Genomic DNA, 23,851 nt, shown 5'->3' with positions numbered 1-23,851 from the left:
GTCTGCCGCTGGCCACGGCTGGGGCAGAATGCAGGGACCCCGGGTTCTGCTCTGGGGGGCAGGGGTGGCGCTTGGCCTGGCCGTGGGTGGCTGCGGGTGCCTCAGCCAGGGCCAGGGTATCTGAGCTGTGCCTTACCCCACCCTGGGGCCTGGTCATAACAGGAACCCAGCGTCACTGGCGTGGGACCTCAGGGCGCAGAGGATGCCCCTCAACAACCCTCCACTTGGGCCTTGTGGGAAGACAGATCCTAGGCTCTCCTTCAGTCACAGAGTGGTCAGCAGCTTACTGGCCTGGGAGCAGCATGTGTGGGGTCCTGGTGGCCTGGACAGACCCTGGCTGTGGAGGGCAGGCGGGAGAGTGGCGCCATCTCTGGGGCATCAGCCGGGCTTGGCCCTCCTCCCTCCTCCTCAGGGTGCACTGGACCCAGTGCCCAGGAGCGTCTAGGGGGCCCAGTGCCCGGGAGCACCCAGAGCAGCCCAAGCCACAGAGCACATGATGCCAGCCCGGGTATGAGATGCCCAAGGGCAAGGGTAGCTGATGGAGCCCCTTTGAGTCAGGGGCTGGGTGGCTGACATCCAGGCCCGCTCAGCCTGGGAGAGGAGGGGGTTGCAGGCTGCACCCACGGGGTGGGGCTGAGGCCTGGGGGCAGCGCCGGCTCCACAGAACCGCAGGTCCAGGCTGAGCTGGGCCCCGACCGTGTCCACCTCCGACCTGTTTCCTTTCAGAATGGTGGCGGGGTGGGGGAGTCAGCCTCTGCTCAGGGCCCCCACCCTCCGGGGAGAGGCCTGTCCCTACTGCTCCGGGTGGGGCAGGAAGTTGCTCACGTCTCCATCCCCACCCTTGAGAGGCCGAGGCTGGGGCTCCTCATGTTGGCCAAGTCAGCATTTTTTTTCTGGAAGCTTCCAACATTGCCAGGCTGCCCCAGGAAGGTGAGGACATGCTGACCTGCTCTGATGCCGCCTGCGGGCCGGGGTGTGGCTGGCCCCCCAGCAGGTTTGGAGGGAGGGCACCTCGTCCCCTGCTCCAGCAGGGGAGGGGTCACTTTCTGGTAATAGGCAGGGCCTGTGGAGGGACACACAACCCGGGGCCGTGAGGATCCCCAGGGCCAGACGGCGCAGTGGGGGGGCTCAGCTGGTAAGCAGTGCCCGGCCCCGGCCTCCCTGCCCGCCCGTCTTCCTGGCCTCTCCCTCAGAGCTGCCCCCAGCCTGGCCCCTGTGAGCCCTGCTCCCGCGCACACACCTGTGCAAACATCCGCCCGCCAGCCGGGAAAATGGCCCCTTTGTGCCCAGCTTGGCACCGGTGCCCCGGCCTCGCCGTCAGCTGCGGCCCCGGCCTGGCCGCCGCAGGCCCAGCCTGGCCATTGTTCCTGCGGGCTCAGCGCCCCCGCTGCCCGGCTCTGGGCAGACGACCCCCATTTGCAGTGGTGGCGCCCCTGCAGCTGTTCAGGCGGGCGGAGCAGGCCGGGCTCAAGTTTGGGCTGTGCCCCTGGCAGGTCCTGGACAAGCAATCAGGACATGCAAGCGGGACCGCCCGCGGGGGGCTTTGGGGCCAGACGGCCCTCCCCCTGTGTGGCATTGCCATGGGCCACCAGGGCAGTGAGCCCAGCTCGCACCCTGAGGCTCCCCACCGGGGGTGGACGGCCCAGGGCCTGCCTTCAGGCTGTGCTGCTCTCGGGGACCTGGCACACGTGGCAAGGCCTGCTGACCAGTTAGGCTGCCCCCCAGGGGCACACGGCATCGCACCAGACCAGCTCCTCTGGCTGGACGCGGGAGAGAGACCCTGCGGTTGGGTGTCTGGGCCGTGGGACGGGCCCTGCGCTGCGCTTTCTCTGCAGAGCCGGGTGTAGGAGCGGGCTGGGGGAAGCCTGCCAGGGCCGCGTGTGGACCCACTGGGCAGCCTGAAGGTGCCCCGGCACCCTCAGCACCAGGCTTGGCCGGATGGTTGGATGCGCCTGGGAAGCGGTCGGTTCTGCCTGGGGCCCACGGGGCGCCCACAGCCAGGTGAACCACCAGCACGGTGCTTGCTCTCGCCTCTGGAGACCGGAAATCGAGACTGAGGCTGGCTGCCTCCTGAATCTCCGGGGGAGGGTCCTTCCTGCCTCTCCCAGCCTCGGAGGCCCAGGTACTCCGGGGCCTGTGGCCGCACCTTCTGTCTCCTGTGGGGACGCCGGTCGGCGGGTGCAGGGCCCACTCGGGAGCTCAGGACCGTCTCCTCTAAAGGTCATTAACCCAGTCGCATCGACAAAGACCCTTTTTCCAAACAGGCCTGTGTTCCGAGGGCCCAGGGGCACATGGACGCTGGGGGACGCTCCTCTGCCGCGGACAGCACTGTCCCAGGTGGGCTCACCAGTTGGTCCCTCTGCTCACTGAGCCTCGGTTTCCAGGCCGGGGTCGCCTCCACTCCTCCCGCCCTGGGTGGGGCGCCAACACGGGGGTGAGAGCTCCCCACCCCCTCCCAGTGTGGCGCCCCATGCCTGGCTGCTGAGGTGTCGGGGAGGATTTAAGACTTTCTTCTCTGCCCTTGGAACAAAATGCGTTTGTTTGTATTAAAGTTTGAGTGGAGGGAAAAGCAGCTTTTGCAAACACGGGCTTCTCTGTTTAGCGCCCGGGGGTCTCTAAGATCCGGAGGTTGCCAGGCTCTGTTTACCCCTGCATCTAAATTTAGAATTGGGAGTGAAAAGGGTGGAAGCCGCCCTGCGTTCCACCGCCGTTTAAAACTGAGTCTGACTCCAGTTCCTTGGCTCCAGAAAGTTCTACTTCCCAGGCCGGACTGTGTCCTGGCCGGACTGTGTCCTGGCCGGGTGAGGCCAACGGGTCTGGGGGCCGCATGGGGGGCTGGGTGAGGACAGGGCCCCCAGGCATTCACAGGCAAGGTCTGTCGATAGCGCCCAGTGTGGGGGCCCATGTCAGGCTCTCATCTGGAGTTGGGGAACTGGGCCCAGGGGGCAGTGGGCCACGCCTACCCCCCGCAGCATCCAGGGCTCCTCCCCTGCCTGGACTCCGTGCAAAGGTGAGAGTGCGCTGCAGCTTTGATGGGAGGGTCCCCAGGACCCCAGGCCACCGCCAGCTCTGAGTCCCTCCTGCACCTGTCGTCGGTCACGTATGCGACTGAGACCGTGGGCGCTGAGAGCTCAGCCAGAGAAGGGTCTTCACGGCTGGATTTTGCGGGATGAGTAGGGGTCCACAGGGCAGGTCTGTCTCTCCGTCCTTACTGTCCGGGATGGTTTCTTATGTGGACTCGGCAGGCCCAGTGAGGGTGGTGTTCAGGCCTGGTTTCCTCTGGGGTGGGGTTCAGCCCTTGTCATCTGGAGAAAGAACTTTCCGGCTTCAGCTCGAGTGAAAGAAGCATGGTCAGCATCAGGAAGACAGGCAAACAGGAAGCAGTGGGGTGACCCTGCCAGGAACTGGGGTGGAGCCACGCTGACCTGCCGAGTGACCCTGGGCTGCGCTGGGTGTAAGGTGGGTGCCCACTTCCGAGAGCGGGTGGAGGGCTGTCAGCGAGAGCTCGGAGAGCCTGCGGTGCCCAGGGTGTGGTTGAGTCGCTCAGTCGTGCTTGACTCTTTGTGACCCAGTGAACTGTAGCCCACCAGGCTCCTCTGTCCTTGGATTTCTCCAGGCGAGAATACTGGAGGGGGTTGCCATTTCCTTCTCAAGGGGACCTTCCCGACCCAGGGATTGAACCCGGGTCTCCTGCATTGCAGGCAGATTTTTTACAGTTTGAGCCCCTGGTGCCCAGTGAGGGCTCAGCAAAGGCTGGTTGTGCATTTCAGGGACCGTTACTGCTCAAGGTTCTCCTGGCGGCCCCACAAGCCGGATGCCAGGCAGTGACTGTCCCCAGCTGATTCACACTCGAGTGTCCGTGGCCGCCGAGGTCCATCACGCCCCTCAGCCCTGCTGGTCCTGAGGGTCCCACTCCCCGCAGACCACACGTCGCGTATGCCTGTGTGTGTTTATGCCCCTAAGCGTGCGGGTCCTTCCTGACCCCTCAAGGCTGGCAGCAGGTGCGGGTGGCCCCGGGCACACCAGGCAGCCAGCCCTGGGGCCAGGGCAGAGCTGTGACCTTTTCAGTTTCCCCATCTGTAAAATGAGGTGGCAGCAAATCTGCCTCTGAGGGCCAGCTCCCTGAGAGGCCATGATCCCAGGAAGGAGGCCCTTTTTCCCACTGCTTCAGAGAAGTCCCTTGGATGACAGGGCCTCTTGACCCGGCTGGTTCTCCCACCAGCACGTCCCTGGGGCAGTGTGTGTGTGGGGCAACTGGGGCCTGCAGGGGTCAGCCGCCCGGGCCGCACGCGCTCGGAGACTTGGTTGCGGATGGCCGTGGTTTGTTGCAGTCAGCTGTGGTCCTCATACCGTGATCCCCGGGAGGCAGGAAGGGCCGCTGAGGAGGAGATGTCTATGCTGGGTGCCCGGGGCAGAGTCCAGGGCCTCTGCTGAGGGGCTGTGGGCCTGGCCCCGCCGAGGGGTGGATGTGGCCTGGGCAGGGCCCAAGGGTTCACGGCATCCTGCCAGGGGCTGTGTGGGGCTCCCTTGTGCCCCCAAAGGAGGGAGAGAGGACCTGCCTCCACCCTTGCAGTGCTGGCCCCACGGCGCCCCAACCCCTGCGCCTTCTCGGCCATGGTGATCACAGGCTGGTTTCTGGGAGGGAGAAGGGGTGCTCGCGTGATGAGGAGCCCTGGGCCTGCGTGGGCCTCTGTGCGTTTATATATGACTTCCCTCAGAAGGGAAGCGGGCTTGTTTGGGGCTATGCATTTGCTTTTGTTTTCAGCTCGAGTTTGCAAGCCTGGCTGGGTGGGCTCCTCACATGCTGGCCGCCGTCCCCCCAAGACAGGTTGGGGTCTCTGGGGGTAGCCCCACATTGACCGGCGCTGGGCCTCGGGACCACTGCACCTACCTTTTGCCTCTCTGAGACAGTCCTGCCGCTCCCCCAGCCCCTCTCTCTGCACCTCTCCTCCCCCAGGGCCATCCTCTCCCTGATTGCATCTTTCCAGCCTCCTCCCTGAGGCTGGGCGAGGCCTGGACCCCCAGCGCAGCAGCCTCTGGCCTTGGGTTTGTCCTCTGCCCCCCCTACCCCGACATCACAGCAAGGAGCCAGGGATGTACACCCCTGGTTTGGTGCCAGCCCGCTCATCCAGCAGTGGTGAGACCCCGTCAGATGGTCTGGAGCTCACGGTGCGGCTGCACGTTGGCTGGACCACGCTGCACCCCTGGTCTGAGCACCGTGGGCCCGCTTCTGTCCTCGCCCCCGCTCCTGGCCGCCCCTTCCCGCCCTGGACAAATGGCCATGGTCTGTGGGGTGGCGGCAGGCTGACCACGTCCCCAGTGGAGCCGGGCTCCTAAGCTGGGCCTTCTGCTTCCCCCACAGCCCGCTGGCATCCAGGAGGCGGCTTTAGAAAAGAGGAAATGGAGTGACACCGTGCTGTGTTTTGGGGGGACGGGCAGGCCCTCTGGGGTCTCCAGCCCCAGAGGAGAGACCCCGGCCGAGGCGCCTCCCCGGGTCTGTGCCCAGGGGACGTGCAGCTCGGCATTCCAGATCGCCTGCCATCGGGGGCGAGCACACAGGCTGTAAACAGCCCATTCCTAAGCTGCTTGTGTCTGTGAATTCAGGAAAAACAAACAGCTCTGCGGGGATGGGCCGTTTCCTCCGAGAGCTGGAAGGATGTCGTTAACTTGACAAAGGAGGTCTGTGACAGGGTCTGAGGAGCCCAGAGCGTGCCTTGCACCAGGGGGTGGGGGACACCTGGCCTCCCACACTGCGGTCCTCACCCAACCCCTGAGCCCAGACTCTCGGTCACTCTTGCTTCCCGGGGCCTCTTGCCTCTGCCCTGGGCTTCCAAGCCGTTGCGTGTACCCGTCTCCATGTGGACAACTATGCTGGTCTCCATCTGTGTGGACACGTGCGGACCCTTCTGCAGAGCTCATGGAGCAGCCTAGCTCAGGGGGTCTGACTTAGGGGAGGCCCAGCCACCCGTCACAGGGCTGGGTGCGTGTGCTGATGGGACGAGCTGGGGCTCTGGGCACCATGGGTCCCTTGCCAGGCTCAGAGCTGAGTCCTCAAAAACCAAGAAGGCAGTCCACGGCCCAGGCTCTGGCGCCGGCAGGCACAGCCAGGATGAGTCCCGAGGCCCTGGGAGCCAGCCTCAGATGCCAGCAGCAGGCGAGCCTGCAGCGGGATGGGGGACACGAGGGGCAGCAGCCCCCACCCCGCTGTCCCAGCACATGCCTTGGATGGACAGCCCCCTACCCCCATGGAGAAGACCGCTCATCTGGTTCTCCCAGAAAAAAGGGCACGTAGAGCATCTGGTGCCTGGGCTGGCATCTGGAAGCAGCATGCCATCTGTGGCCAGGCTCTCTGTGGAGGGTGGGCCTCAGGGGTGGGGGGGCTCCTGGCCTCCTGGGTGGTGGGCCTCCTTGGCACGGGGCGGGGGTGGTGTAGGGAGGCCGAGCTCCCGTGCACACGCCGTGAACTTGCTTCCTTTGCAGCATTAAGTTTGGGCTCCAGACCCTGTGGGCTGGGGCTCTGGCCTCCGAGCTGCCCAGCCCATCGGTGCAGGGCTCTCTCCCTGGCCTCTGCACGCAGCAGGTCTCGGGTGGAGGGGCTTCTGGCTGGACGGACGCCCGTCCTGAGGTTCTGGGGCTGACCGCCGCCTGCTGTCCTCCTGCCCACAGGTCACGGTCACCACCATCGGCTACGGGGACAAGGTGCCGCAGACGTGGGTGGGGAAGACCATCGCCTCCTGCTTCTCCGTCTTCGCCATCTCCTTCTTTGCGCTCCCGGCGGTAGGTGTGCTCAGGGTTGGTGCGGCGTCTCCACGGCCCCTCCGCTCTGGAGGCTGGTGGGGGTGGTGGCCACCCTGTGAGCAGACACCCAGAGGTGGCCCACTCAGACCCCCAGCTTGCTCGCCAGGCGCAGGCTCTCTGGAGGCACTGGCCTGGTCTGCGGGGCCTGCAGCGCGGAGCCGGGCCCAGGGCGCCCAGCGCGCCTGCTGCCCGCTCCCGCATCTGCAGGGCGTGAGCCTGCCTTCTGTCCTTCCAGGGGATTCTCGGCTCCGGCTTCGCCCTGAAGGTCCAGCAGAAGCAGAGACAGAAGCACTTCAACAGGCAGATCCCGGCGGCAGCCTCGCTCATCCAGGTGGCGGCCCCGCCCCCGTGGCCTCGGCAAGGGCGTCTGGCCACCGGCCCACCAGGCAGGGCAAGGGCAGGGGAACACACACATGTCTGCTCGGGGAGCCGGGCGTGGCCCTCGGCCCCCAGTGCAGCTGGACCCTCGCCCATGGACCCTCTGAAGGGTGGAAGGGCGGCAGGCCACGGCACGGACTCGCCTGCCCAGTGTAACCCCTGTCCCGGGAGTTGTGGGATGATGCCTGCCGGCTGGTGGGAGGCACGGTGCTGGGGAGCCCAGCTGCCCCTGTCCTGTGGGCCAGGCTCGGGGATGAGGAGGCGGCCTGGCCACTCCCGCTGTGCCCACTCCTCTGGACCTGTGGCCTCCGGCCGCAGCGGCCCCCTGAGTGTCTGTCCTCAGCCTCTTCTGCGTGGGGGCAGGTCTGGGAGGGGGGCGGGAGTCAGCAGGGGGCCGTCCCCCAGGGGGTCAGGGCCTGCCTGTGCAGCAGTCAGGGCCTCAGTCCTCCCGGCTAACCCAAGAGCGCGGGCCACTTTCTGGGCCTACCTTTACCTCCCAGAGGCTTGCGTCCCCACAGGGCCGGGGCTCAGAGCGCCGGGCCTTTGGGGGTGGGTCGGGGGCTGCAACTGCCCCAAGGCCCCTTGTAGCCCCCACCTCAGGCTTCTGTGACAAGACTCCAAGCCCAACAGAAGTGGGGAGAGGCAGGTCCCAGAGGCAGGCGGCCCTAAGCCCCTGGATGTGGGCTCCAAGGACAGCCTGGAGCGTGGGGCAGGCCTCTCAGCGCCAGTGAAGCCTGGGCACAGGGACCACTGGCAGACTGTGGCGTCCCGAGTGTCCACCCAGAGCCTGGGAGCCGCAGGAGCGCCTGGGGCTGTAGGCAGCGTGGCCTGGCGGGGGCCGGGAGCAGGGCCGTCGTCTTATGTCAGCCTGGACTCGGGCCCCTGTGCCCACCAGGGTGGCCTGGGCCCCCAGAGCTGAAGGGCCCCAGGGGCTGCAGCGGCAGCTGCAGCTCAGCGGGGGGCCTCTGCTCTGTCCCTCTGGAGCCTGTCCGGAACCACCGTCTGGGGCTGGATGCTAACCCTGGACAGGAAGGAAGTGGAGGCAGCGGCCCTCGGGCCGGGGGCTCGGGCCCTGCAGCTGGTTTTCTGGCCCCACAGCCTCTCTCGGGGAGACCGTAAATCAGGCAGCAAATGGCCTGCCTGCAGGGCTGGGTTAGTGGACTCCCCGAGCGGTGGGTGTGCAGCCTCGCGCACACCTCCCAGGAGACGGGAGAGGCCTGGAGGGGGGTGAGGGGCAGCTGGAAGTCCACCCCTGCCTGGGGGGCCGGGGCGTGGCACCCGGCTCCGGTTGCAGGGGCATCACTGCCCAGGAGCGTGTCCCTACCGCGTCTCCCTGGCTCCCGCGGCCAGCAGTGCTGAGGCCATCAGGGTGCGTCCTCCTACGAGCTCCTGGCTGCCCTCCTCATCCCCAACAACCCCTTTCCTCCAGGTCACCCAGCGTGGCAGCTGCCAGGGGTGTCTCTAGGCCTGAGACCTTCACCCACATGCCATCTGGAGGTTCCCAGAAACTGGGGGTTCCTGGTGGGTGGCGCTGCCTCCTGGGCACTCAGTCCTGCTTCTGCCGGCCCGAGGCCCTGCCCCTTGGCGCTCCCTGTGAGTGCCCCACCACGGCGTCCCTGGGGGTGGACACAGAGGGACTGGGGTTCACAGGCTTTGTGCTGTCTGAGCGTGTGCACCGCCTGGGGAGGTGAGGGCGGACCCCGAGCCTCAGGAAGGGGCTGGTGGGCAAGAGGCCCTGAGGCTCAGGCAGCAGAGGGGCCCAGCAGGCAGTGTGGCTGCAGTTAGCGTGGGCCTGCGGGTAACGGCTGCCCCTCCCGCTGGTTTCAGACAGCCTGGCGGTGCTACGCAGCGGAGAACCCAGATTCCTCCACCTGGAAGATCTATGTCCGGAAGCCATCCCGGAACCACGCCCTGCTGTCCCCCAGCCCCAAGCCCAAGAAGTCAGCCATGGTAACTGCCGTGTTGCAATTGGGGGGAGGCCACGTCACGGTCAGGATTTGTCCCTGATCCTTCAGTCCAGTGTAGCCACGTCGGCATGGGCACTGGCAGTGTGCGCCGTGCTGGGCTCCCACCATCCAAGTGGCCCAGGTCTGGCCCCGGGACTGGCCACACCAAGGCCAGCACTGGGCAGGTCCAGAGGAAGCACCATGGGGAGAGGCCCGGCTGGATCCTGGCCTGCCCTGCCGGCGGGGTGTTCTCCACAGGGCCTGGGTGTTGGGCTGTCTGTGCCGGGCAGGTGAGCGGCAGGGTGGCCGTGGCTGCCTGGCTCAGAGAAGAGGGCCTTGGGGGTCTCGGTATAAGGGAGCTGAGGCAGGCTTGGGCGTGAGTCCCGAGAGTGCAGGGTGACCGGCCCAGCAGCGGCCTCCCTCCGGCCCGCACCCACACCGCCCTGGAGAGATGCGGTCTCCCAGGCGCTGGCTGCCTGCGAAGCCTCTGCACCCGCCGTTTCCTCTGCCAGCACTTCTCCCAGACCCCAGCGGGGCTGGCTCGCTCACTTCCTCCCAGTCACCACCTCAGAGGCGCGCCCTCTGGCCCTCAGCCTGTGCACCCCGCTGCCCCACGCTCTCAGCCCCGCTGGCCACAGCCCGCATTGTCCCCTGCCCTGGGGCGTTCCTGTCTGCTTGCTGTTTCTAGTTTCTGTCTGCCTGCCCCCAAGGCTGTGAGCTCCCAGGGGGCCGCTGGCAGCACCCCACGCTGCAGCACCCCCTGCCAGTGTGCGAGAGTCCCGGAGCCCGGCCCTGGCAGGTGCCCAGAGGGTGTTGCCACCGGTGGTCGGGGGTCAGCAGAGGGCCCCGGCAGGGGACGCCCAGGACCTGACCACTTCCTCTCGTCTGGTTTTCTAGGTAAAGAAGAAAAAGTTCAAACTGGACAAGGACAATGGTGTGAGCCCAGGAGAGAAGGCACTTTCGGTCCCCCACATCACCTGCGAGCCCGTGTTGGAGGACCGCAGGCCCGAACCCATCTCGGTAGACGGCTACGACAGCGCTGGTGAGGAGCCCCCGCTTGCAGTGGAGGGGGCAGGCCCTCCCTCAGCTCTGAGCAGGGCTGCCGGGGCCTGGGGGGTCGGGGCAGCCTCACGTCCCCGGCCAGTTGCTCTCGTCCTGGGGACAGCTGGCACTGCCACGCCTGCTCCGTCAGAGCGGGCCCGTCGCTCGTGGAAGTCCTGCCCTGTTCTGCACTGGGCTCTGGGTTTCTGGGAGCCAGGCCCTGCCTCGGCCGTGCTATATGCCTGGCGCCCAGGCCTGGCAGAGAGGAGGGGCCAATGGTTCACGTGGACCCCTGTCCCGGGGGAGTGGGGCTGAGGGTCCTAAGCCAGCCTGTGTGCGCCCGCGGCTGGCCCCTGCTCAGCTCTGCGCCTCTGCTCTCTGTCTCCTCCGTGTCCGCCTCTCCCCTCTTCCCGGGACCCCCAGGGTTCCGGCCAGCACCTGGATGTGCCAGTGTGTCAGGGGCTGAGGGCGGTGCCACTGCCTCAGGCGTGGCTGAGGGGGCCGAGCCCGTGTGGTGCTGGTGGGTGCCTGGCGCCCCATCTGCCAGGTTTGTGGATGGCTAGCCCGTGACGCATCCTCCGTGTCTGGGCACAGCCTGTGGAGGGCGGGGGGTGCTCTGGGAGGAGCCACGGCCCCTTGGCGCTCCTGAGGCTGTCTGTGGGCTTCCTCTTTGGGAAGCTGGGTGTGCAAGACCCAGCCTGGGTGCCCGGGGTCTCCTCACATACTGTCGGGCCCCTGGGATGCGCCACCCGCCTGCCCACTGCCGTGGGCACAAAGGACGATTGTGCCCGCCATCCGGATCTGGGGCAGGACCATTGTTGCCTTGCAGATGGGGGCTTTCTGCGAATGCTAATGCTCAGGTCGGCACAGGGCGGAGCCATGCTCGCTGTTGGCTGAACAGGGAGCCCCCGAAACGCGGCGTCCATTCAGCCCATGCGGCGTTGTGGAGTCCTCCGTGCTGCCTGCGGAATGTTAATGAGGGGCCAGGGCCGGGAGTCAGGCGCTTTCTGTGGAATGGCCTCGCAAGGAGGGCTTTCTCCTTCCCTGCCAATGAGATAAGTCTGCCCAGCCCAGACCCGCCGGATTTCTAGAGCCTGAGCTGTCGGCCGGGCCCCAGGGATGCAGAATGCCCCCGCCCGAGGGATCCCTGACGCGCCCGCCTGGCGGCTCTGGGGAGCCCTGGGGTGGGAGCAGGGGTGCGCCGCCGGGGTAGACGCTGTCACAGGGACAGGCCCACAGCCCCACTCCCAATACTGGGCACCACCCGCTAGGCTGCACCCCACTTCCACGCTGGACCCTGACTTGAACCTCTCTGCTCCACACACAGCGCCTGCCAGCAGCACGCACCCCCAGCCCTGCCCACGGCGCCAGCCCGCCCAGGGTGTTACCTGCCTGCCGCGCTGCCCACAGAGCGTCCCCTCGCATGCCTCTCCCCGCCGTAGGCAGGGCTCTCTGTCTCCAGCTGGCGGCTGCTTGGGCTCCTGTCCTGTGGCTCTGGGACCCCGGGGCCCTAGGCACGGCCGCCCTGTCGAATCTGCTCTAATCCCCGGGTGGTGGCCCCGTCTGCAGGGCCAAGGAAGGGCCTGGCAAGCAGTAGGACTGTCTTGGACAGAGGTGTTCAGGGGCTGGCTGCTCCTCTCCATGGCGACCTGGGCGTGGCTTTTCCCACGGCTCCCCCGCCTCCTTGCTGTGGGCTCCCCACGTGCGGGGTCTCTTCCCATCTGTGACCTTGGCCAGGCTGGTGGCCCTGGGCCTGAGTTGTGACCGGAGCCCGCAGGTGCTGGGCGGGCCAGATGGCAGAAGGCCGTGGAGCAGGAGCGGCCACAGTCAGCCCTGTGCCCTGCGGGATTTCCTGGGGTGGCACCCATGGAGCGGTGGGCAGGACTTGTGCCCTGCGGGATTTCCTGGGGTGGCACCCGTGGAGCGGCGGGCAGGACTTGTGCCCTGCGGGATTTCCTGGGGTGGCACCTGTGGAGCGGCGAGCAGGACTTGGTCAGGACCCGTGGGCAGGACTTGGGGGCAGGTCAGCTGGGAGCTTGCAGTGTCGTGGTGGGGGGATGGGGAGAGGAGGCAGAAACCAGCTGGAGGGGGGACCTGCAGCCTCGGGGGTTCCCCGGGTATCGGCAGAGCTGGGGGCAGCGTGAAGTCTCTGGGTGAACAGAGCTATCTGCTCCCATCACAAGGACTTCAGACAGAATTTCAGAGAATGAAGGGCGGGAGCCCACGTGCCTGTTCTGTGGAAGGACCGCAGCGACACACAGAGGCCTTGCCTGCTCCAGGGGTTTCGGCTTCCGCTCACGCTGTCTCCCCCTGCTGAGTCCAGCCTCTTGCCTTCCCAGGCGTGGAGGCCATGTGAGCCCCGCCCGGAACTGGCCAGGGCCTGGCTGCCTGCCTCCTGTGCCTCCACCTCCCTGAGCAGCGAGCGGCGGGCTGGATGGGCTCTCACGCCAGCACCTCCTGCTTTGTGGCCTGCCGCGCCATGTTTGCATTTTGACTTTGTAGCCCGTCCTCGGCAGTAGCGGCTCTTTGTTGACAGTGGAGGCTCGTATTTGCTGACAGATTGGCCAGTTGTCTGTGTCTCAGTTGGAGTTGAATTTCCTTCTTCCTGAAGCCGGTGCTGTCTTCCGGGACCGTCTGTCGACGGCCTACTCGGTTTCCGCTTGTCTGAGATTTCTGTATTTCACTTTTGCTCTTGAACCATGGTCCAGCTTGCTAGAACCATACAGGTTGAGATCTGTATTTTCTTTAAGTAAACAAAAATTTTTAAATTGAAACACAGTTGATGTACAATGTACCAGGCACACAACAAGAGAGTCAGTTATACATGGATATAGATTCTCTGTCATATTCTTCTCCACTGTAGGAGGCTGGAAGTCCGCCGCCAGCTCCCAGCTGGTGTGCCCTCTTGAGCTGGCCATCTTCTGTAGGCGACCCATCCTCTCTTCTGATGACCTTAAACCCCTTCTCTTTGACTTTGGTGTTCTGTAGTTTCATGATGAGGTGCTGTGACCCCTGACTCTGAGGGTTTGCGTCTTTCATCGAGGGGAAGATTGGCCCTGCCGGGTCACAGGCTGCCGCCTGCCCTGACTGGCCTGGTCTCTCCTGGAAGTGTCTGCGCGACCCTCCCGGGCAGCGCTCCTCGCCGAATCTGCCGCCGCCTGTCCCTGTGCCCTCAGCGACCGCTGTCTGGTCTCCCAGCCCCTCACCCGTGTCTCAGTTTCCACCTGTTCTTTCTCTCCCGTGTGTCCTCACGTGAGGGTCTCATCTGCTTGGTCTTAGCATCCTGTATCTTCCTCGTGTGTGACGTCACGGCTTTGAGCCCCTTAAATGTGCTGATCCCACCCTATCTGTCCTGGAACACCATCAGCTGCGCTCATGGAAGAGTCCTATTCTGTTTGCAGTGGCCTCTCTGATGCTCGGCTCCTCGTGGGGCTGTGGGCGGAGGTGGCGACTGTGGACGTTTTGTATCGGTGGGTTCCTCTGGACTCTGGTTAAGGGGACACTGGTCTAGAGGGGCGACCCAGTGAATCACAGCAGGACCTGCGTGCGGCTGGTGTATAGGTGTGGGGCTTCCCAGACAACCTGTGTCATGGGCCCTGTAAGAGCGAGTGTGAGCGCGCCCACCGCTTTCATTCTAGGAAGACAGCCGCGGCAGGCGGCTGCTGTCCCTGCCGCCGGCCAGTGCGAGCGTTTGCCCGGGCTTTGTGGTGCTCTGTCCGTGTCCGCCCTTGGCTCTTGGTTCCTCTTGTTCATGTGGAGCCGCAGCTGCCAGTTCCTGCCTCATGTGGTTTCAGGTGCGGCCTCTTCCCTCTGGGGGGCCGCACGGTCCTCACTGTGGCTGCTCAGGTGGACAACCCAGGCAGCCTGTGGGTCAGAGCCTGCTTGCCCTCTCCACTGGGAGGACACGTCCCTGGAGCCAGGTGAGCTCCGTGGTGCCCACAGGAAGTTGCTCTGCTCCAGAACTTGCAGAGAGATGCTGTCACTCCCCTTGCCAGAAACGGAAGTCCTCCCCTTGGTGACGGACAGAGCTGCTCCTGATGAGAGAGGCAGGGCGTCCCTGTTGGCGGAGGCTGGGAGGGGACGCTCCAGGTTGGGATGATCCTGTGGATCCCTCGAATTCTACTTTTAACACAGACTTGGAGACCCATGCCTCAAATACCGAGTCACAGTGCTATGGGCAGGCCAGGGGTGTGTGTTGGTAATAAGCCCCCGGTTACCCTGGAGCCGGTGGCCTGGGAACCAGCACGGCTGTGAGAACAAGGCGCTGCTTCTACAGCACCTGGCCCGCATGCCGCCTTGGTCTCACCTGGGTCTAAGCTGCCGTGTTCAGGACTGAATGGGCTCCTGGTGCCCTCCTGGTGCCCACCTGCCTGGCCTCGTCTGAGGGTGTGGTGTTCCCCTGGCTCCAGTCAACACACTTCACTCACGCAGCCCCAGGATCATGGGGAAGTGGTCCCACGAGGTCTTGCAGGCCAGGGCCTGTGACCCCTCCAGTAAGGGTGAGAGTTCCGGATGGGCGTGTGACCCCTCCAGAGGCATGGGGGTTCCGGATGGGCCTGTGACCCCTCCAGTAGGTGTAGGGGTTCCAGATGGGCCTGTGACCCCTCCAGTAGGTGTGGGGGTTCCGGATGGGCCCTGCAGGCATGTCCTCATCTCCTGGGCCAGAGCCTTCTCGTTGGCCCTCTTCCGAGCTACTCACCCCTGGTCCCTTCTCTCAGCCCCAGGGCTTCACCAAGATGACTACTGGTTCATACAATCCTACAATGTATCTAAATATGACTTTAAGTCCAGTAGCCAAAAGGCAGAAAATAATGAATGGCATATAGAAGGTGGAAGAAGCAAATCCAGGAGTGGAACTGGAGGTGTTAGTACAGCCGCCTCAGAAGCTGGCGGAGCAGGTGGAGAAGCAGTAAGGGTGAATGCGCGTGTGTGCTCAGTCACGCCCAGCTCTTTGAGGCCCCGTGGACCGTAGCCCACCAGGCTCCTCTGTCCATGGGATTTTTCAGGCAAGAATGCTGGAGCGGGTTGCCATTTCCTCACTGAGGGGATCTTCCCGACCCAGGGATTGAACCCATGTTTCCTGCGCCTCCCGCATTGCAGGAGGATTCTTCACCTGCTGAGCCATTGGGTGCAGCCCAGGACAATCCTTTCAACCAAGATGACCCAGGGAATGCTGGCAGAACAGTCCATATAGCAGGAGCACAGCACGTGGTGTTTCCGAGGGGACACAGAGCAGCCACCGAGAGAGAACCGGGTTCCGAACCACAGAACATGTCCCAGTCCATTGTAAATGATCCAAGTGATATTCACAGTATGTCCTCTGACCACAATAGAGTTCAACCGAAAATCAATAAGAAGAAGAGCTCTGGAAAACCCGCACATATTTGGAACCTAAATAACATGCTTCAAATAGCACAGGGCCAGAGAAGAAATCCAAACGAAAAACTAGAAAACATTTTCAACTTGATGAAAAAAAAGTCCGGCGTATCAAAATATGTAGGTTCTGTTAAGGGCAGCACCAACACGCCCACTAGAGAAGAGGAGGGCCCAGCCAGCCTCAGCTTCTACCACGAGAAACCAGGAGGAGAAGATCAAACTCAACCCCAAATAAGCAGAAACCAGAAAACGATAAAGCTCAGAGCAAAAACAAACGAAATGGAACGCACAAAGCCAAAAATGCATATAATAATGAAACAAAGATATGATTTCTTAAAAAGAAGATCAATACAGTTGATAACCCTTTACCCAGAAATATCTGGAGCAAAAGAGAATACACAAAGTATCAGGACTGCAAGATTCCAGATCCTACAAATATAAGAAGGATCATAAGGGACCAGGCTTTAAATTCCAACTCAGATGACATGGGAAAATGTCTTGAAAGATGTAAACTACTCAAGATACATAACCCAAAGAGTTCTCTGCCTGCTGATGAAATCAAAGTTATAGTTCAAAACATCCCCCCAGACATTCTCCAGGACCACGTGGCTTTACTGCTGAATCCTGCCAAACATTTAAGAAAAAATAAAATCAATTCTAGGCAGCATTTTCTGGAAAATTAAAACCTAGGCAAGAGTTCCAAACTCACTATAAGTTTTACAGAAATTAACAAAACTGATTCTGAAACTTTTACGGAAATGCATTGCATATGACCTAGAACATAGAAACAGCTTTGAAAATGAAGAAAGCTGGGGCACACCAGCAGTGTGCTAGCATCAAGATAAGCAGACAGGCCAGCAGAGCAGCCGAGGCAGCCCGGAGAAGCCCACACATTATGGACAGCTGACTTTTGACCAAGATACAAGGGTGGTTTGGTAGAGAAAGGATAGTCATTCCAACAAACAAGGTTGGATCAACAGGATATGCATCTCATCTCATATATAAAAATTAACTCACAGTTTGTCATAGACCTAAAGGTAAAGTCTAAAAATATAGAAGAAAACATAGGGAAAAAAGTCTTTGTGACTCTGAGTTAAAGATTTCTTAGACATGACACCAAAAGCAAAGGCCAGGCCCTGGAACAAATGAATTGAACTTAACACAATTGCAACCTTTGCTTTGAGAGACACTGCTAAGAGAATGGAAAGACACACCGGAAGTTGGGAGGAAGCATTTTCAAACCATACGTCTATTAAAGGCCTTGCATCCAAAATATATGAGGGACACTTATGACTGGATGAAGTGAAAGTGGAAGTCACTCACTCATGTCGACTCTTTGTGACCCCATGGGCTATGCAGTCCATGGGACTCTCCAGGTCAGGGTACTGGAGTGGGCAGCCTTTCCCTTCTCCAGGGGGTCTTCCCGACCCAGGACTCAAACCAGGGTCTCCTGCATTGCAGGCGGAGTCTTTACCAGCTGAGCTAGCAGGGAAGCCCCATGACTATATAGTGACAACAAATAAAAATGGGCAAAAGCTTTGAACAGAGACTTCATCAAAGAAGGTTTGTAGGCAAGCATATAAAAAGATACTCAGCATCAGTACTGTGCTCACTTGTTCAGAGGTATCTGACTCTTTGAGCCCCGACGGACCGCCCAGCTCCTCTGTCCGCGGGATTTCCCAGGCAAGAGTCCTGGCTGTTAGTCGCTCAGTCGTGTCCGACTCTGTGACCCCGTGGACTGTCGCCCGCCAGGTTCGTCTGTCCATGGGAGTCTCCAGGCAAGAGCACTGGAGCAGGTTGCCACCCCTCCTCCAGGGGATCCTCTTGACCCAGGGATGGAGCCCAGCTCTCCTGCACTGCAGGAGGACCCTTTATCATCTGAACCACCAGGGAAGGCCAAGGATGCTGGAGCAGGTTGCCATGTCCTTCTCCAGGGGATCTCCCCGACCCAGAGACCAAACCTACATCTCTGTGTCTCCCGCATAGGCAGGCAGATTCTTTACCACTAGCGCCACCTGGGAAGCCCCATTAAATTATTGAAAGTGAAATTGTTAGTCGCTCAGTCCTGTTTGACTCTTGCAACCCTCGTGGACTGTAGCCCGCCAGGCTCCTCTGTCCATGGAATTCTCCTGGCAACAGTATTGGAGTGGGTACCCATTTCTTCCTCCAGGGGATCTTCCTGACCCAGGGATCAAACCCAGATCTCCTGCATTGCAGGGAGATTTTTTTTTTTACCATCTGAGGAACTATTAGGGAAATGCAAATTAAAACCACAGTGAGATACTACTGCACATTACTATATCAGCTAAATTAAGAAGACGGACCATACCAAGTGTTGGTAGAGAGGCATAACTCTTACACTCTCCTAGTGAGACGTGAAATGGTGTAGCTGCTTTGGAAGACAGTTTGGCCATTTCCCAAAATGTGAGATACAGGCCCGTCATGTTATCCAGGCATTCTATTCCTAGGTATTTGTCCAGGAGAAATATCAGCAGATACACAAACCGGCACTTACACATTGAATGTTCAGAGCTGTTGTATGAAAAATGGAAAGCACCACAGAGCCCATCAACATTTGGATAATTTAAGTTTTAGAATATCCATACCGTGGAATACTACTCAAAAATAAGACATAGCAGCCTAGATGAACATCAAAATAATGATGATGAGAAAAAGAAGCTGGAAAAGAGCACATACTGTCTTAAATTGATATAAAACTCTAGAAAATGCAGGCAAATGCAGTGCAACAGAGAGATCCACGGTTACCCTGGGGTGGGGTGAGGGGAATGGGGACTTTGTTAGGAGGAGGAGGATACAGGGCAGCTTCTGGAGGGTGAGTGTGTCCAACACATTGATTACTGCAGTGGTTTCATCTTACGTCAGAAGTCACTAAATTGTATGCCTTAACCGTGCAGTTCGTTGTATGTCAATTACACTTTGATAAAAAAATATAGAAAATATACTTGTCTTAGCAGAAAAAATACCAAAAGTAATTAAAAAAATATTTATTTGGCTCTTTCAGGCCAATAAATATTTTTTCAGTTGCAGCCCATGGGCTCAGTAGTTGCAGTACGCAAGCTTAGTTGCTCCACTGCGTTGGGATCTTAGTTCCATGTTGCGGTTCAATCGCTAAATCATGTCTGACTCTTTGCAACCCCATGAACTGCAGCACACCAGGCTCCCCTGTCCTTCACTATTTCCTGGAGTTTACTCAAATTCATGTCCATTGAGTCGGTGATGCCATCCAACCATCCCGCCCTCTGCTACCCCCTTCTTCTTTGGCCTTCAGTCTTTCCCAGCATCAGGGTCTTTTCCAATGAGTTGGCTCTTTGCATCACATGGCCAAAGTATTGGATTTTCAGCTTCAGCATCAGTCCTTACAATGAGTATTCAGGGTTGATTTCCTTTAGGATGGACTGGTTTGGTCTTCTTGCGGTCCGAGAGATTCTCAAAAGTCTTTTCCAGAACCACAATTCGAAAGCATCAATTCTTTGGTGCTCAACCTTTCTTATGGTCCAACTCTCACATCCATACATGACTCCTGGGAAAACTGTAGCTTTGACTATACAGATCTTTGTCAGCAAAGTGATGTCTCTGCTTTTTAACTTGCTGTCTATGTTAGTCATAGCTTTCCTTCCAAGGGGCAAGTGTCTTTTTATTTCAAGGCTGCAGTCACCATCCACCATGATTCTGGAGCCCAAGAAAATAAAGTCTGTTACTGCTTCCATTTTTTCTCCTATTTGCCATGAAGTGATGGGACCAGACGCCATGATCTTTGTTTTTAGAATGGTGAGTTTTAAGCCAGTTTTTTCACATTCCTTTTTCACCCGCATCAAGAGGCTCTTTAGTTCTTCTTTGTCTTCTGCCATTAGAGTGGTATCATCTGTGTCTCTGTGGTTGTTGCTATTTCTTCCAGCAATCCTGATTTCAGCTTATGATCCAGCCAGCTCAGCATTTCACATGATGTACTTTGCATATAAGTTAAATAAGCAGGGTGACAATATACAGCCTTGTCATACTCCTTTCCCAATTCTGAATCAGTCAGTTGTTCCATGTACAGTTCTAACTGTTGCTTCTTGACCTGCATATAGGTTTCTCAAGAGACAGATAAGGTGGTCTGATAGTCTCATCGCTTTAAGAATTTTCCAGTTTGTTGTGATCCATTTTGTCAAAGGCTTTTGCATAGTCGATGAAACAGAAGTAGATGTTTTTCTGGAATTCCCTTGCTTTATCTGTGGTCCAACAAATGTTGGCAATTTGATCTCTGATTCTTCTGCCCTTTCTAAATGCAGCTGGTACGTCTGGAAGTTCTCGGTTCACATACTGCTGAAGCCTAAGTATTTTGAGCATTACCTTGCTAGCATGTGAAATGAGTGCAATTGTATGGTAGTTTGAACATTCTTTGGCATTGCCCCTTTTCAGGATTGAAATGAAAACTGACCGTTTCCAGTCCTGTGGTCACTGCTGAGTTTTCCAAATTTGCTGACATATTGAGTATAGCACTTTAACAGCATCATTTTTTAGGAATTCCATCACCCCCACTAGCTTTGTTTATAGTGATGCTTCCTAAGATCCACTTGACTTTGCACTCCAGGATGTCTGGCTCTAGGTGAGTGACCGCACCATCGTGGTTATCTGGGTTATTAAGACCTTTTTTGTACAGCTTTTCTGTGTATTCATGCCGCCTCTTCTGAATCTCTTCTGCTTCTGTTAGTTCCCGGACCAAGGATCAGGCCTGTGCCTCCTGCCCTGTGAGGCAGATTCTTAACCACTAGACCACCAGGGAAGTCCCCAAAAATAATTTTTAAAAATTACATCTTGAGGACAGTAGTTACCACTCATATCACAAACATAGGGCTCATTTCATCAATATATGAAGAAGCTCTTATAAATCATGAAGCTATAACATATAAAACCAGTTCTCAGAAAAGAAAATAGCAGTAATTCTTCACGATGAAAAGATGCTCTGAACCTAGTTACAATACAAGAAATGCAAATTACAGCAGCAATGGAATTTTTAGCTTCTCTGATTATTAAGCCTCAAAGAGTTGATAATACTTTGTGGGTGAATGTACCGGGACAGCCTCCACCTCATTGATGTTGGAAGGTTAAGTTGCTGCAACCTCTATGGAGACAAGATAATTTCAATGAAAATGAAAAACGCAAATACCCTTCAAAACCCTTACAGAATTTTATTCTACACTGATATTACACATTTACAAAACGATCCATTTTCACGATACTGATTTCTGCAATTGTTAAATAGCAAAAGATAGCAAATCACAGACCTACCTGTCGGTTGAGGTCTGCTTAAAGAGAGTATCGTGTGTATGTTAAACACCCATTGAAACGGTGAAACCAAATTCTCAGTCCTGACGAGAGACCTCCCTGACATCTGACCCCAGAAATAAAAGGGGATCAGGTTCAGAAGAGCAGGCAACCCGCCATCAAGTGTATGTAAATATGATGTTTTACAAAAGGGAGCCCTGGCTACCTTTCTCTACGTTCTGGAATAGTCTGAAGAACTTTGCAATTATCTTCTCTTTAAAGGTTGAATATTGGAATTAAGCTGTGAAACTATCTGGTTGTAAAGCCATGTATTGAAGACCTTTAGTCTCCTCCTAGTCTGTTTTATGGTAATTTGTTCTAAATAAATTTACTGCATCTTTTGGGGTAATTTATTCATTGCTATTTAACTCCTCAAGGATTTATGTTGCCACTTGGTAACAACTGTTTGTCTCTCTCAGTGATTTTATGTCATCTGTATCTCTCATCTCTTTCCCCTTGCCTGAACTTTTATAGTTTTGTCCTTTTTCCTTCATCAAATTCATGACAGCGTCATCTATCTTATTTATTAGACTCATTATCAGAAAGCTACCTTTTTTGCTATTTTCGTTTTCTACTTCACCAGTTTGGGCTTTTATGTCTATTAATTCCCCCTTCCTGGTTAACCTTATTAATGTTTAACTTAATTGGGAGTAACAGTATGGTTAATTAGTCTTTCTTCTAAAAAGCATTTTAAAGGTTATAAATTTTCCTCTGATTACAGCATTAGTTATGGCACATAGATCTTACTGTGAATTATGTTCCTTTTCATTGCTTTCTTGGTAGTTTTTATGTTTTGATTTTCTCTTTAATCTAGTGTTCTTTTAAGAAATGTTTTCTTAATTTTTAAGCAGTACATTTTTTATTACTGTTATTTATTTCCATTTTAACCGGGCTTACAGTGAGAGGATGTGGCCTGTGAAATCTCTACTTTTTTTCATGAAGATTTTCTTTCTGTCCAAGTACAAAAATAAAATCATTGCTTTTGTAAGTGTCCCATGGACCTAAGTTAAGAAAGTACATTTTCTATTTGTAGGACATGACTTTGTACACACAAATAAAGCGTATACAGAGATGGATAATACCACATACATATATACATACACAGCTGCTGCTGCTGCTAAGTCGCTTCAGTCGTGTCCGTCTCTGTGCGACCCCATAGACGGCAGCCCACCAGGCTCCTCTGTCCCTGCGATTCTCCAGGCGAGAACACTGGAGTGGGCTGCCATTTCCTTCTCCCATGCACACAGACACGTACATGTATTCTTACTCATTGTGTCATTCAGATCTGCTCCAACCTTCCCTATTTTTATTTTTTAATCTTGACACATTTGCCAAATTCTGAAACGGTAAATCCTTCCTTCACAATCATGTTTTCAAAAGTCAAGTGGCAGACTCACGGAGTGAGTCTGAGGTTGGGAGCGCAGTCTGAGAGCCGGCCTGCCTGGGCCGAAGCCAGGCTCAGCTACTGCTGTCTCTGTGTTCAGTGTCTGTGTCCATGAACTCAGGGTCCTCATAGGGCTGCACCCAGCAGTGCTGTGACGACCGAGTGGGCAGAGACACACAGGTGCCCCCCAGGGCCGGCATGGAGCCAGCAGGCTGGTGTCTCTGGCCTCTGCTCCAACCCCCTTCCCGCTTTCCTGCCTCCCACTCAGCTCCTCATGCCACGGATCCCAGGGCTGATCTTTTCCTTTTCACTTTCTCGGTTTTATTGCTTTATAATCCACCCTTAGCTCTACAGACATGTACGGGTGTTGTTCAGTCACCAAGTCGTGTCTGACTCTTTGGGACCCCGTGGACTGCAACACACCAGGCTTCCCTGTCCTTCACGGTCTCCCAGAGTTTGCTCAAACTCATGTCCATTGAGTTGGTGATGCCAACCAATTTCATCCCCTGTTGCCCCCTTCTCCTCCTGCCCTCAATCTTTCCCAGAATCAGGGTCTTTTCCATTGTGTCGACTCTTTGCATCCAGTGGCCTAAGTATTGGAGCTTCAGCTTCAGCATCAGTCCTTCCGATGAATATTCAGGGTTGATTTCCTTTAGCAGGGACTGGCTTGGTCTCCTTAAATCTATGTTTCCTGTAGTCCTTTCTCTGTGTTTGCTTGGTTACGTCACTTCTATGACCTATGTTAACAATCTAATATTTATTCTTGTGTTTTTCCCAGTGCTCATAATATGCAATGAAGTAAATATACATGATTTAGAAAGGGTTTATCATGGATTTCCAAACACGTGGGATTGTATCATATATGCTTTTCTGTATCTTGCCTTTCCCATTCAGTAACATGATAAGACTCCCTCCAAGGATGCTAAAACAGTTCATTCTAAACCTTAAACCTGAGGACTTCCCTGGTGGTCCCGTGGCTAAGATTCCATGCTTCTGATGCAGGGGGACATGGATTCAATCCCTGATTGAGGAACTAAATCCCACCTGCAGCACAGCCAAAAAGTGAAAAATAAAATGTGACTCTCTCCCTTGTTCCTCTTGGTGTATACACGCCGGTGTTCCCTATCGCTGAGACTCCACTTTGCATCAGGTTTTGGCAGATTTTCTAAAAACCTCCCTTGAGCCCCACTTCCCTACATATGAGTACAGTGGCCCCCATCATCTGTGGTTTCGCTTCCCACAGTCCCAGTTACCCGTGGTCAACCATGGTCCAAAAACATTAAATGGAAATTTCCAGAAATAAACAATCCATAAGTTTTCCAGAAATAAGCAATCCATAAGGCTGTGTGCCCATCTAAGAAGTGTGGCGAGGCCTCATCCCACCCCGCCCTGCCCCCCAGGACATGAATCGCCCCTTTGTCCAGCGTGTCCTGCCCTTTACTGACTTGATAGCTGTCTCAGTTGTCAGGTCGACCTCCGTGTGGTCGTCAGATGACCCTTGCTTTCTTTCCCAGTGGCCCCCAAAAGCAAAAGGACTGATGCTGCCGTTTGATGTCCCAGAGAGAAACCGTAAGGTGTTTCCTTTAAGCAAAAAGGTGAA

The 23,851-nt window shown here is 57.3% G+C and overlaps 1 protein-coding gene across 9 annotated transcripts in view; it reads left to right on the top strand.

Moving 5' to 3' along the window:
• Positions 1–23,851, top strand: part of KCNQ1 (potassium voltage-gated channel subfamily Q member 1) — a 380,920-nt gene that overhangs the window by 101,329 nt on the left and 255,740 nt on the right. For 8 of the 9 annotated variants that reach the window (XM_060404142.1, XM_042237885.1, XM_027959847.2 and 5 more), the window contains exons 7-10: positions 6,667–6,777; positions 7,034–7,129; positions 9,004–9,126; positions 10,020–10,164. In XM_060404142.1, the coding sequence (XP_060260125.1) occupies positions 6,667–6,777; positions 7,034–7,129; positions 9,004–9,126; positions 10,020–10,164 (475 nt within the window). The remainder of the gene's footprint in view (positions 1–6,666; positions 6,778–7,033; positions 7,130–9,003; positions 9,127–10,019; positions 10,165–23,851) is intronic. The other variant, XM_042237886.1, reaches the window with a different exon arrangement.

The sequence above is a fragment of the Ovis aries genome, chromosome 21, assembly GCF_016772045.2.
Source record: "Ovis aries strain OAR_USU_Benz2616 breed Rambouillet chromosome 21, ARS-UI_Ramb_v3.0, whole genome shotgun sequence".
Lineage (NCBI taxonomy): Eukaryota > Metazoa > Chordata > Mammalia > Artiodactyla > Bovidae > Ovis > Ovis aries.
This window is presented reverse-complemented; position numbering and strand designations above follow the sequence as displayed.